This window comes from Pezoporus wallicus, unplaced genomic scaffold (genome assembly GCF_028554395.1).
Source record: "Pezoporus wallicus isolate ANWC-B61680 ecotype Strahan unplaced genomic scaffold, APGP_CSIRO_Pwel_v1 contig_5418, whole genome shotgun sequence".
Lineage (NCBI taxonomy): Eukaryota > Metazoa > Chordata > Aves > Psittaciformes > Psittacidae > Pezoporus > Pezoporus wallicus.
The window spans coordinates 5329830-5343338 of record NW_026640709.1 but is presented as its reverse complement, the minus strand read 5'-3'; the positions used below and the strand labels follow the sequence as shown (position 1 = coordinate 5343338).

Here is a 13509-nt window from a genome sequence, read left to right as displayed (position 1 = left end):
CACTATCTGCATTTGACCTATGTTAAAGATTCTCATTACAGTTGCTTCAAACGAATACAAAAGCTTTGTTTAATCTGAACACAGGGGAAATGAAATACACTCTACACAAGATGAAAGACCCACTACCCCTGTGCTATTTCAATGCACTGCATGCTTTTAACATAGGCCATAAAAGAAGCCTGGTTTAATATATCAAACTGTGGAATGTTCAAAATAGCATCTAGTAGCAAAATAAATGCTATAAACCTGATGAGACCAAAAAATGGAAACAGACACAGGTACTTTTTTACTGAATTTTTGACAGACACGGGTACTGCCTGGTGGCAATGTTTGTAAAATATATATAGCATTCTTCTGGTAATATTACCAGTTAAATTAATTAACTTATGTGAGGTTTTACTGCTACGTAAATGTAGCAGGATTCTAATTTATCATTTATATCTTTATAATATTAATTTACTTCTACCCCTCACATTTTAACTGCTCTGTTCAAGAAACTGGCAAAAAAAGGGAGACCAACTGAATTAGTATTACCTGTACTATTTTCCATAGGACACATAATTTTCAGTACTATTTGGAAATCTATCCAATTGCATTAAATATAGATATTCACCAAAACATAAATTAAAATATGTAAAAAGTGTGTACCTGAATATTATGGACTTACAATACCCTGTTCAGGATGGTGAAAAGGTACACATCTTCTCACAGAAACCTGGGGGGTTTATAGTCCTTTTAAGTTTAATGTAATTTTCTCCATAGGTAAAGAGGATCTTAAATCTCTGTCCAATCCTTTGCAGCAAGAAAAACCTTCAACTGCCAGTATCTGAGCATAAGCTACTTCTGCTCTAACTGGGAGAAAGCATCAGAGCATGCATGAATTTTATTTAAATTCATGACACTATAAACTTCAAATACTATAGGTGTTTCTGAACAACACAACAGACTGCTGTGTTATAGATACATCACACCATTCTAAATGACTCCCATGAAAACAGAATAATTACTCCAGAAAACCACTGCATGTAGCTAGACAGCTTCTGGTTCAGGATTTAACTTGTTTATAACTTGGGACCTGTGCATTATTTGGTAGACAAAGTGGAAAGACACAGGGTAATACCAATAGTATTTACAGGGGTGTTGGAGGAGGTATGATGTGGGGGCTCCCTAGAATGGGCCCAGTGCCCCTAAATGACTGCTTTTTGGTATTTAAAAAAAAAAAACAAACTAGTCCAAACTCTTTTACATTTTTGACATCTAAATAGTTTGCAAATCTGGCACAAAAGGTTTAAATTTAGGTACTTTAAGTTGGCATCAAGTTATCGAAGTGCTGAAATAAGCAAGAAACCCATTCGCAATATATATCAGATAAAACATTGAGAATCTTTTTTCCATCACGTCCGCATTACATGCTATTAAGACACACATTGTCAACAACCTGACTGGCATTCCTGACAGAAAGTCAACTGTAGTGCTCTTTGCTGGATTTGAAACAGTCACGGGATCACAGCCACTTATCCTGAATGCTTACTATAAAAAAAGAAAGCTTCTGTCAGAAGAAAGCGGGCTGGAGAACATTTAAAGTTTGTAGTACATTTTCTCAGGAATTTATTGGAGGGAGAGACCAGGCAGCTGATGTCCAAATGCACTTTGTGTTATAAAAGCCAACAAAGAGATACTTTTTCATGTCACAGGAAGTACTTCACCAGTTAGATTTTTCACTATTGAGGATGGAAAATGCAGTGGCAGCTGCCTAATAGAATAACTCAGGGTGGAATTATCTACAATATCTTCATCTGAAGAAAAATATATTATGTATAGAATGAATTGCTAAAGCAAAAGGTATAAGCTAATGGCCTTAGAGCAATCACTGCCTCTTGCAATTAGAATCATAGAACAGTTAGGGTTGGAAAGGACCTTAAGACCATCTAGTTCCAAACCCCCTGCTGTGGGCAGGTACACCTCCCACTAAACCATGTCACCCAAGGCTCTGTCCAACCTGGCCTAGAACACCACCAGGGATGGAGCATTCACAACCTCCCTGGGCAACCCATTCCAGTGCCTCACCACCCTTACAGTAAAGAAATTCTTCCTTATATCCAATCTAAACTTCCCCTGTTTAAGTTTAAACCCATTCTCCCTTGTCCTATCACTGCAGTCCCTAATGAAGAGTCCCTCCCCAGCATCCCTATAGGCCCCCTTCAGATACTGGAAGGCTGCTATGAGGTCTCCACGCAGCCTTCTCTTCTCCAGGCTGAAAAGCCCCAACTTTCTCAGCCTCTCTTCATACAGGAGGTGCTTCAGTCCCCTGATCATCCTTGTGGCCCTCCTCTGGACTTGTTCCAACAGTTCAATGTCCTTCTTATGCTGAGGACACCAGAACTGCACACAATACTCCAAGCGAGGTCTCATGAGAGCAGAGTAGAGGGGCAGGATCACCTCCTTCAACCTGCTGGTCACGCTGCTTTTGATGCAGCCCTTTCCGAGGGCTTTCTGGGCTGTGAGCACACACTGAAGCCAGCTCATGTTCATTTTCTCATCGACCAACACTCCCAAGTCCTTCTCCACAGGGCTGCTCTGAATCTCTTCTCTGCCCAACCTGTAGCTGTGCCTGGGATTGTACCAACCCAGGTGTAGGACCTTGCACTTGGCTTGGCTGAAATTCATGGGGTTGGCATCAGCCCACTTCACAAGTGTGTCTGGATGGCATTCCTTCCCTCCAGCTTATCAATCAAACCACACAGCTTGGTGTCATCAGCAAACTTGCTGAGGGCGCACTCAATCCCACTGTCCATGTCAGAGACAAAGATGTTGAACAAGACTGGTCCCAGCACCAGTCCCTGAGGGACATCACTCATTACTGATCTCCAGTTGGACATTGAGCCGTTGACCACAACTCTTTGTGTGCGGCCATCCAGCCAGTTCTTTATCCACCGAGTGGTCCATCTATCAAATTACATTAAATATTATCTTTCTATACAACTCTGTCTTCTAATCTTAACAAAATATCCTGTTTTCATGGTTTCAAGATCTCCTTTCACCATTATTTTGGGCTCATTTTCAAATGCAGTCATCCGTAAACTTTGTGTCAGCAACTGCACATTGTGTACTAAATGTACTAAAATATTTCCCTATTGAAAGAGAAATTATATTTCTTTATAACAAAGAAATCAGAGAAAACATTTCAGATAGTTCTGGAAAATCTGCCTTGGAGTTTTGTATATGCCATCAAATCAAAATAAGATCTGAAACTCATTTTTATCATTCAGTTACATTTATCAAGAACTGTATTATCAAGCAGCAAAAGGCCTCCAAGTTTTTCTCTAAGTTATGTGCTCTTAACACAAAAAAAGGAATTTATAGTACTTTGCCATGAAATATACATTTGAATAGCAACAGTCCAAACCAGTATCTCTTACACAGTCTATGAAAATTGACTTATTTTACTGGCCTAGCTATAACAAATCTTGCTGAGGATTAGCAAGATGTAAAAAGAATAAAACACAGCAGTTAAACAAGCTGGAATGCCTGAAAACTTGAGACAGTACAGCATGTTTCTTTTTTTTTGTATTGGTGAGGATAACAAAAGAAAGCAGAAAGCAGGCATTCAGAGCTAAGGAAAAAAAAAGTAATCGTGATCTTGCCCATCTCAGTTAGGCTAGTGGAATCTGTTGTACAGACAGAATCCACCACTTGAAATACCCTAACAGAGTACCGCAGGGATGGTTCTGCATGGAAATCAGTGTCAATAATGATTTTATAATTGGGTGTGTACACAAAGTAAATTAATGAAATTTCTCAGTCACAGTCACTGTTACATCATTATACAATAATTATTTGGAATATTTCCATCTATCAATAATGCCATCTGTCCCACCCAATACAAATGGACTACAACCCATCTGGCTTATTTTTTCTATTGATTACTCTGCTGAATGAGTTAGCAAAACCACTTATAAAATCATCATATTACATGACACTGTCATTAAAAGATGTGAAGTAAAGAAAAACACAAGATGAGACTTAATTGGAAAACTGTCAGTTCTTCTTCCAAAAAGTTTTAGCAATGCTATAAGATTTTTTTTCTCCTGCTTAAGAAAAAAAAGGCTCTAACTGCTAACTACTGGATTAGGCAGAAACTGTTTTACCACACCATTGTTACTACTTCTGACTAGGTATGTTAGAGAAGCTCCCTAAATGTATCACCTCAAAGTGTCAAAATGTCCCAAAGCATGTCTGGGAATCACAAGGAAACTGTGGAAGGTGTGTAACTTAACAATAGGGTGGGGGGAAAGCTGCTGATGGCTGGCACTTGTATTTGTTAATTCCAATTATTGTTTCCTAGGCTTTGGCTTTGATTACTTGGTCCATAATTGTCTTCATGCTATTTCTGCAGCCTCAGTTTTTAACTTTTTTATCTATTGCTTCCCTCAACTAGATTTTGATTTCTACAGCTGCAGCCTGGTTTTTATTTTGATTTTAACCTCTGCTTCCCTTAACTGTATTTTAATTTCTCCAACAAGCACTACTTAGTAACAATGAAGCTTTATCAGTCTACAGAACTTAAATGCTTTCTTCGGCTCCTTCAGTCTAGATAAATCTGAGTTCCTACAATACCCTTCAGTTTAGTTTTCGCTGCTTTGCTGTGTACACAAACCCTTACTAATCGAAAGAGTATGTATAGCCTAAGGAAAAATTCAATTCCTCTATCTGAACCTCCTATTGACAAAATTATAGAGAAATTGGAACATCTGGCTGCTAATAACATCTCATTGCCACTGATATTTTTTTTCCAAAGCATTTTCACATTGTGTTACAGCACACATTACTTCAGCTAATATTTTTTTGCTCTGATACTGTCATTAATGAATATGATCTAATAAGCACAGTGGAGATCAATGACTGTCCTCTAGGATTGCTTGATGCTCCTCTAGGATATTTTTCTTAAACATTCCTGAGAACTGTTAGGCAGATAACTTCACAGATGTATGTCAAGGTAGCAATCATTTTTTAAGCTATGCCTTGAATAATCAAAAGGTGATCAGGGCCAGATACTAGTAACAGAGCCACAGCAAGCAACCTCCTCAGTATCTTTCATGTAGCTTAGAAAGTACTGCCTTAGAAAGTACTGTCATCTCAGTAAGTGCAAGAAATAAAAGACTCAATATAGCATGGCTGTAACTACTTAAGACCTAAAAAGATTTTATGTTGGAAAAAGGAACAGTTTCAAAGAACTGGCAAACACCACCAACCTGCCCTCAAATCATGGCAATTACAAATGAGAAAGCATGTAGGCTTTGTAGTCATGCATGTATTACTGAACAGTCACACAGCAAAAAAGGAATTGAACTTAAAAATATAAATTGAATTCAGATCCAACACAATTGGTCTTGGAGGACTAATAAACACTATTTAAAATGGTCCTTTATTAATACATCAAGGTGGAATGTGCAAGCATCTAAGTGAAGCATACATCTTTTCTCAGGAAGAGAAGTGCCTAGTGCAGAGACTGAAGGTGAAGGCAAATGGAAAGCAAGTTTCAGGTGCACTTTTTCTTATTCTGTGGCAGTATTAACATATGCTACATTGTGCTTCCAAGCCATGTATTTCCCTGAGAAACCCTAATAATTAAGTTATGTTAAATTATACAGCAATTATGCAGTTACTACTCCTTTTTACTCATTTATGGGGAAGTTATTTTTTATTTACAAGAGTTGTGGCCATTACCCTTTCAGTGCTTGCAGAGTGTTCCATGGCTATTTAAGAAAACTGGTACATACATAATAGAAATTATTATGGTATCACTACAAATCACTGTGTAAATTATTACCCTGTTAAGAGATAATCTAGGGTCAATCAATATACAGCCATGCTTCAATCTAGTCTTAAAAGTTCAACTGAATAATAAGCAATAATAAGCAATAAACTGCTAAATTCAGTTGTCATGACAATACTGGTTGTAAGAAAATGTGGGGAAAAAACCTCAACAGAAGAACTCACAAAAAGTTGAAGTAAAATGCCCAACTCTTATTATGTAAAAATACAGGGGCAGAGGTAATTCAAACACAGTTCAACACATTTCTGTTGGAGGAACTGACTGCTCTTTGAGAGTTCTTTAACATACTGCTTTGGGGAATTAACATAAAGTTAGTGATGAATATAACTTTCTATTAAGCGATTTCCTTTCTCAGTTGTGCACAACCACTTATGAGCTAGAACATAACAGCTCAATCAAACATTATTGTATCAGCTTTACTTAAACCTCTCTGAAATGTACTGAGAAAATTCTGATAATACTACAAGAGTTAGAGGGGAAAAAAAAGAAGACAACCCAGAAAGAAGAAAATGGATATCACATCTACCTTTTTATATTCTCCTAATTTCTTCTGCCATAGAGAGTGAGCAATAGGAATGTGCTTGCTGTCAGTTACATAGCAGCTGGCTGTGATGACATGGTGGAGCGCAGTGTTGTGGCTCATAGCTTGAAGAACTCTCTCAACATGACGGAGGGAAACTATGGCCTCAGTCCTTATGCCACCACTCACAAGTTGCATCGTACAAGGTACTAGAGCAATCTGTCCAGCAGAGTAGAGAACATCTCCAACCTAGAAGAAAATAAAAATAAGAAAATAATATTCTGGGAGTGTAAAGGTGGCAAGGGAAACACTTTCCTCTTTTCGAGGTGGTTTCACCAGTACTGTTGTTTGCCATCATTTGTCACAAATGGAGAAAACATGCCAGTCTAAAGATATTTTTTGATAGGGATTTAAGTACAATAGAAACACATTACTGCAATAAACTAAACTAGCAGTTAATACATGGATGTATGTGTTGGCTCAAAACAATAATATCTGATGTTACTGACACCTATGGTGCTGGATCACAGTGATGCCCCAACATGGTTAAATATGTTCTTGTTTTCTGAGTGATGATGCACTCTATCTTTGGTTCAGTACATATAAGAAACTATATGCATCTATCTGTAATGTCTTTAGTAAATGAGTTTAAAAGCGTTTTGAAAATGGAATTAAATGGGTGACCAGATGATAACATCAATATATGTTTTAAGTTGAGCTGCAATGCAGTTAGTTCAGACTGATTTTCCAAAGTCTTCCTGGTAACACTCTGAAGAACTACTTTTTTTAGCAGCAGCCAGCGAAGGAAATATTTATTCTTACTATTCAGGCATCTCAAAGACTTATTATAAAATCTTATTGTAAATATAAAAACTTTTCATCTTCTTACGCTGCACTTCTCTAGAAAGTCTGTACATTTTCTGATCAGTGAAGCAGTAAATTTAATTCAATATCAAAAGAAAACTAAGAATAGAAGTGGGAAGTCAGGTGGGTGTAAGCAGCTTTGAAGTCAGCACAGGAAGCATTTTGCTAGGAGTAAAGAGGGGGAAAATGGACTGTGCAAAGAATCTTCCGGAAGAATTTTGCGGAACTTACTGTGTAAACTGTAAAAATTCCTCAGAATTAAGAATAATTAAAAAAGAAATCTGTGTCCTAGAAGACATAGCAATCAAACCATGTGACAGACCCATATGCAACTCCAAATCTGTCCTCAGAACTGTCTGTGTCTCACAAAAGACTCACACATGTAACTATTGGAAGAGTATCTTATGCAATTTGGCATACAAGTTCTATGATTAGCAGCTGAAGAGGGGGAGGAGGCAGAGAGGAAACATAATATAGCAACTGACACCCATCAATTATTTAAATTGTTTAAAATATCTGAAATATTGTTTTGATAATGCTATATATATAATCCTGAATCTGGGAAAAAAAAAGCAAGTAATATTTTGATTTATAGGAACAAATGGTCTTTTTTTTTTTTTTATGGTGCTATTTTAAAATATGTGCCATCGAACAAGGGAGTCCAGCCAGCTACCAAGTGGCATACTGACAAGATGAGAAACAAATCCAGGAAGATAAGATTCAGAGGGGCACAGGTTTGTTTTTAAAGCAAGCCATTCATTTTCAACTCTGCAAAGTGAAATATATGCATTAGCCAAAAACTCAGTACAGGTAGTCTATGCCTCTACAGAAAAAAACCACACTGGCAATATTTCTTTCTTTTTTTCCTGTTGGGCTGCTGGTTTTCCATGCATAACCCATGTTAATTATTAGGTAGACAGAAGAGCTGTTCAACTAGTTCACTTCTCCTGTTCTTGAACAGATTGTTTGAGACATAATATGAATACTAATTAGCGACAAAATATCTGTCAGTGTTTTGAAATATGGACCAAGATAGCACTTTCTTAAAGTATCCTGGATGGTTCTGATACAATTAGCCCCTCTGGTCATAAGTGAGGTCAAAAAAAATCTCTGAAGGATTTGAGCAAAATTGGCACCACTTTTGGCTCAGATTCAGTGGGAAACTTTAAAAAACAATTAAAAAAATCCCTCTGTTCCTAACATACTTGTTTGTATCTTAAGACATAATTAATAGAAAAACAGTGTTCCTAACATGCCACCATGTTATGGAAGGGTGGCTGCAATGGGTAAGGAAGGGAAAAGGATCAAAACACAGCCACAGGTTCGCAGTAACTGTATTTCGGGGAGACGTATCTTAGGATAAGGGAAGGAGGAGGGATATGCATTTTCTTTTTCCAAGTGACTTGGTCATGAAAAGCCAGCATAAATAAACAATCAGCAGGGACAAAGCAGCAAACCCATACAAACACTGCTTTAGCAGATTTCGAGAGGCTGTCTCTAGAACATTTGAAGCATTAAGCAGAAAATTGTTAGTGAAGTAAAAGCATCTAAAACAGGGAAGACATCATAATATCTTGTTCACAGTACTGAAATCTTACAACAGGAGATGTCACAATGTATGGTGTCAGCCCTTGTGTTATGAAAGTATTCTGAAAAACCCTGCTAGAACCTTGCAACAGTTTATATTTCTTGAGCATCTACGAGGATAACAGAACGAGGATAACAGAAGATCTTTCATGCTACAGATTCACAGTGTATCAAGTCTACAGGACCCGCATATCCAGTAAACACCATAGAAACAAAACTACAATATAATGGATATGTATTTATACACTAGATGTCTCAGCTTACACAGATGATTTAATTTGCACTGCAGCCCATACATGTATTTCCAGTGCTAAAATTTCATTAAAGATTTGACAAATCAAAAATAAAAAAACTTGTACTGCCGAGATGCTCACTTGTACCAGTTTATTTCCAATACAGCTCGACAGCAGCAAGTAGTCTATAAATGGGGTCTCAAGTGATGCCACATTCCTTCCCTTTTGGTTTTCATTCATACCACTTCAAGTTAAATGAAAGGTGAGTTTTAATAAGCTAACATAATAGTTTAGCAGCTGTCTTGCTCAGTTAGCATAACTGTAAATAATAAAGGGATTTCAGTGGACAATTAGAACCTCAGAGTATGCAATCTGTAACAGATAGAAATGCTAAGCTGTTATGTGAGAATTACTACTTATCATAAATGTAGCTGTCTCCAGGAATTAAGTATAATATAGATTTATATCACAGCTAATATAGAGGGAAGTCATTATAGTAGCAATTTATTATTTTATATCACTTTTTTTTTTTTTTTTAAGCTTCATTTACTTCAGGAAAGCAGAAAGAAATCATCTATGGCACCACAGAAACAAAAAGTCAGAACGCTTAGTGCCACTTTGAACTGTTCTATCCTATGAAAAAGTTTTAAACGGTATTGTAAGTTACGGAGAGGATATATCTCCTCTCCCAGAAAGCATAATGGAGGAAAAGAAACACTGAGCAAAACAGACTTAGCTGGACACAAGATTAACTTAAGCTGCTAATTAGCAAGAAAAAGCTATAATTATTTCTACTTAGAAAGAAACAAGTAACAGGATACCTATAGATATGCACTGAGTTGATTTATTTTTTTTTAATTAAAGACCAAGAGCAATAATAGAAATTTTATGAAACTTTTCCTGCCGGTATTATTAAAACTTGCTAGATTAAAAACTGGCATAAATACAAAAATTGCAGGGAATTTCAAATGAAGAGATTTCAACCATTCACCCACAGGTATTTAGGCTAATGTTAACAGTTGCACCATATGAACATATGCATGTTTCTTGGAGAGGATAGCATCAATATGCAATCAGCCAAATCTTTGTTACGAATGCAGTTTGGTATCTGAGTGACTGCTGCCCTTTAACAGGTCAGGGTGCACAACAGATTCAGCGACCCCCTGACCTAACTGTGAAATAACCCACCATTATGTTCGGTCAATGTAAATAAGCATAACTGACAACGCGCTAATAGGCTGCCTCTGGTCAGCCATGTGCACTTCTGACCTTAATGAAGACGTAAATCAATTAATACTCCAGGCAATAAAGACCTCTGGCTGATTAAGTTAGATAGAAATAATCTTTCCTAACGGGATTAGAGATGTAAATTGGTGAATTTTTTATTTAATATATGATAATCCTTTCTTCCTAGGGCGCTCTTATTTTAGCTAATGATGGTAAAATTGCTTTTTGCAATGTGAAATCTTCTATTCAACTACCTAGCAGGAATAAAGTTTTAAAGGTACCATTTAGACAATAGTAATTGAATAGCTTTGAGTTCAGGCTAAGAACATAAACTGTATCTAATGTGGTTTAAATACACCACAGTCTTCAATATAAATCATGTTTCTCTCGACATGTTACAAATTTGTAGTGTAAAAATTTCATAAATGAGTTAAATGCACATAGTTTAGTTTGATATAGGCTCCTTTTTGAGAAAATGTGCATAGTTATCAGTAACTAAAACAAGAAGGACCTATTCTTAAATTAAAAAAAGTATTAACTTTGAGTAACAATAGTTGACACAAGAATCCATTTATAACTTAGTAAAATGATTGCATATCATACTCAAAACTCTAGAAATTCCCTTTGAATAAAATAATGTCTTTTCCAAGTTAGTTAGGTCAAAAAGGTAAAATTAACCAGTAGCATATTATCACTATCTTACTGAAATAGCTGTAACATTCCCACAATTCTCAGAGATTTATAACTCATTTTTCAAATGCTACGACTCCAGTTTGCTAATCCTCATTTTGGGATGGAGCTTTCTATATTCCAAAATCTATTTGATCACCTAAGCTACAAGATTACAAAACACATCTTTTTGCATTGTTTTTCATTTACCAAAGTATGATTTAAATTTTTCTCTCTGACCTTACATATTTGTGAGTTAAAAATTTATAGGACATTTTTTGTCAAGAATTGAAATAGAATACTGCAATTTCATGGATGCTAAACTAGTCTAATACCATTTTATCTGCAGTTTAGAAAAATTAAGATACATTTTTAAGATTGCAAAATTAAGATTTGTCCCACAAAGCCATATTTGACACTGAGTACAGTGTCATAACGCTATCAACACACCTGAAACTTTTGTGCATTTCCTAATTGTAAATTATACCAAAATTAAGTATTGCATCATGTAGCATGCATACATTGAGCAGCACAAAAACTGCCAGTTGTTTAAAAAGTTGAGTAACTTGACAATGCACCTGAAGAAGCCACAATATTAATTGTAAATCAATTTAAAATGCTACATATGAATACCACCTATTTATACTCTACCCTGCCCAACTGTAAACACCTCTGCAATCTCTAAAAATCAATTCATATAGAGCCTTTAGACAGTGCTGGATTTACAGCAGACATTCTCATATAATACATTCTTGAAGGACCATAGTACCTTGAATTTTAATATGCTACATACTCAGAGCTGAGAGGAACAATTAGGTCAGAAAGCTTAAGAGAATGTAAGATCAAATTCTCAGCTTGAAAATAACTTCTTAAAAGCTGCTCTATCTTATCACAGAAAACTGAAATATTTGAGTACATATTTTTGGTAATGTGTTGGTTATATTTAAATCTTGATCAATGCCAAATCAACTTTATTCTGCCCTACAAGTGATGCAAATAAACCCCACACACTTCTGATTTACAGCAGACAAAGATTTAGAAACTGAAATTTTGACAAAAAAAAACCACTCCACCCCAAAAGCTGTCATTCATATTCTAAGGGAGTATGAGACACAAAACAAAAATAAACCTAGCTTTTAAAGTCAGCAACTGTAGTTCTAAACATCTAGGAAAGGTTCCAACAAAGCATGTGAACACAGCTTGCCATTTAATACATCTATGTGGGCATAACAGCCAGTCTGAAGTCTTCTCCAGGACTCCTGTTTGCTTCGTTTGGAATCCCCAATACACAGAGAGGAAATAAAGAAAATCGAAGTAAAACATTCTTTATTTACTGTGCATATTCTGTCCAATGTTCTGTACTGACATATAGGGTACTTATTCTTCCTTTATGGAAAATTACAGTAGATGGTTCAAAGACTTAATTGAAATAGAGGATAAATTGTTCTCCACATCCTACGGGATGTTTTTTTCCTGAACAGAAAAAGAGCAGCCTCCCTACTTAAAAATGAGCAAGATAAAAGGAGCATTAATCTTTGATGCATTTCTTCCTTGGGACAGTGGAATTCTAGTCTTCATGACTATTAATCTGTCACCTTTTACAAAGCCTACCATTTCCTCTCAAGCTTTTGAAAAAAAATCACAAATTCTTACACAACCGCATTAGCAAAATCTGCCAACTGTGAAAAACTGCTGAACGCTCAGCTTTATGAACATACCTTATCTAAAAGAGGAGTTAAAATCCAAACTGATTATCATTTACTCATGTCTTATTCATAGCACTTTGAACAAAGGTGACAAACAAAACAAATGAAAAAAAAAAATCCAACCTAAGATAAGTCCATTTATTAGTCTATTTGATAACAATTGGGGTTGAGATGGGGAATGAGAGACTTAATCAAATCAATATTTACCAAGAAAAGCAAAGGCATATTCAGGGTCCAAAAAAAAAAAAAAATTGGAAAGGATCAGTATCTAAAAATGCAAAGTGAAGCACATGACTCAGTGTGGACATGGACTATTGAGCAATGGATACTGCATTTTTACACAACGGGTATTATGTCCACCACAGTTGACTGTATTTTTTAATTATTTATATACGCATAGGTAAGGGAGGATAATGGTTGTAATTCACCTGGATTCTTAGAATATCTGATATATATCTGATACAGCGTATTTTAAAATTATTTTTAACTCTCCTAATTATATATGCTGTTAACTAGCTGGTAGCCTGTAAGGAGAGTCATGAAAATGCCAGTGTACCTAAGTGGGGTCCTGAGGGATCATATCAGGCCTGATTTTGTTTAACATCTTCATTACATCAATGGAAGCAGGGATTAACAGCATGGTAATGAAAGCCACAGAGGTTATTAAATTAGAATGTGCACCAGTAGAAATAATAAAAATTGACACCGACAGGTTTGAAATAAAGGCAGAAAGTAAGAAAGTGAGACTTTATTTAGGAGAAATTAAAAGTCATGCCAGAACATATGGCAAAAATATTCTGGAATACAGATATTCTTATCAAAGGAGAAAACTTTACTGCAGAAGTGCTGAACAGTTTGTGTTAAATT

At 36.0% G+C, this 13509-nt stretch overlaps 1 protein-coding gene across 2 annotated transcripts in view; it reads right to left on the bottom strand.

Moving 5' to 3' along the window:
• Positions 1–13509, bottom strand: part of DPH6 (diphthamine biosynthesis 6) — a 209978-nt gene that overhangs the window by 59864 nt on the left and 136605 nt on the right. The window contains exon 13 of one of the 2 annotated variants that reach the window (XM_057420207.1): positions 6363–6605. The exons of the other annotated variant lie outside the window; for it this stretch is intronic. Coding sequence (XP_057276190.1) covers positions 6363–6605 — 243 coding nt within the window. The remainder of the gene's footprint in view (positions 1–6362; positions 6606–13509) is intronic. 2 annotated transcript variants of the gene reach the window in all.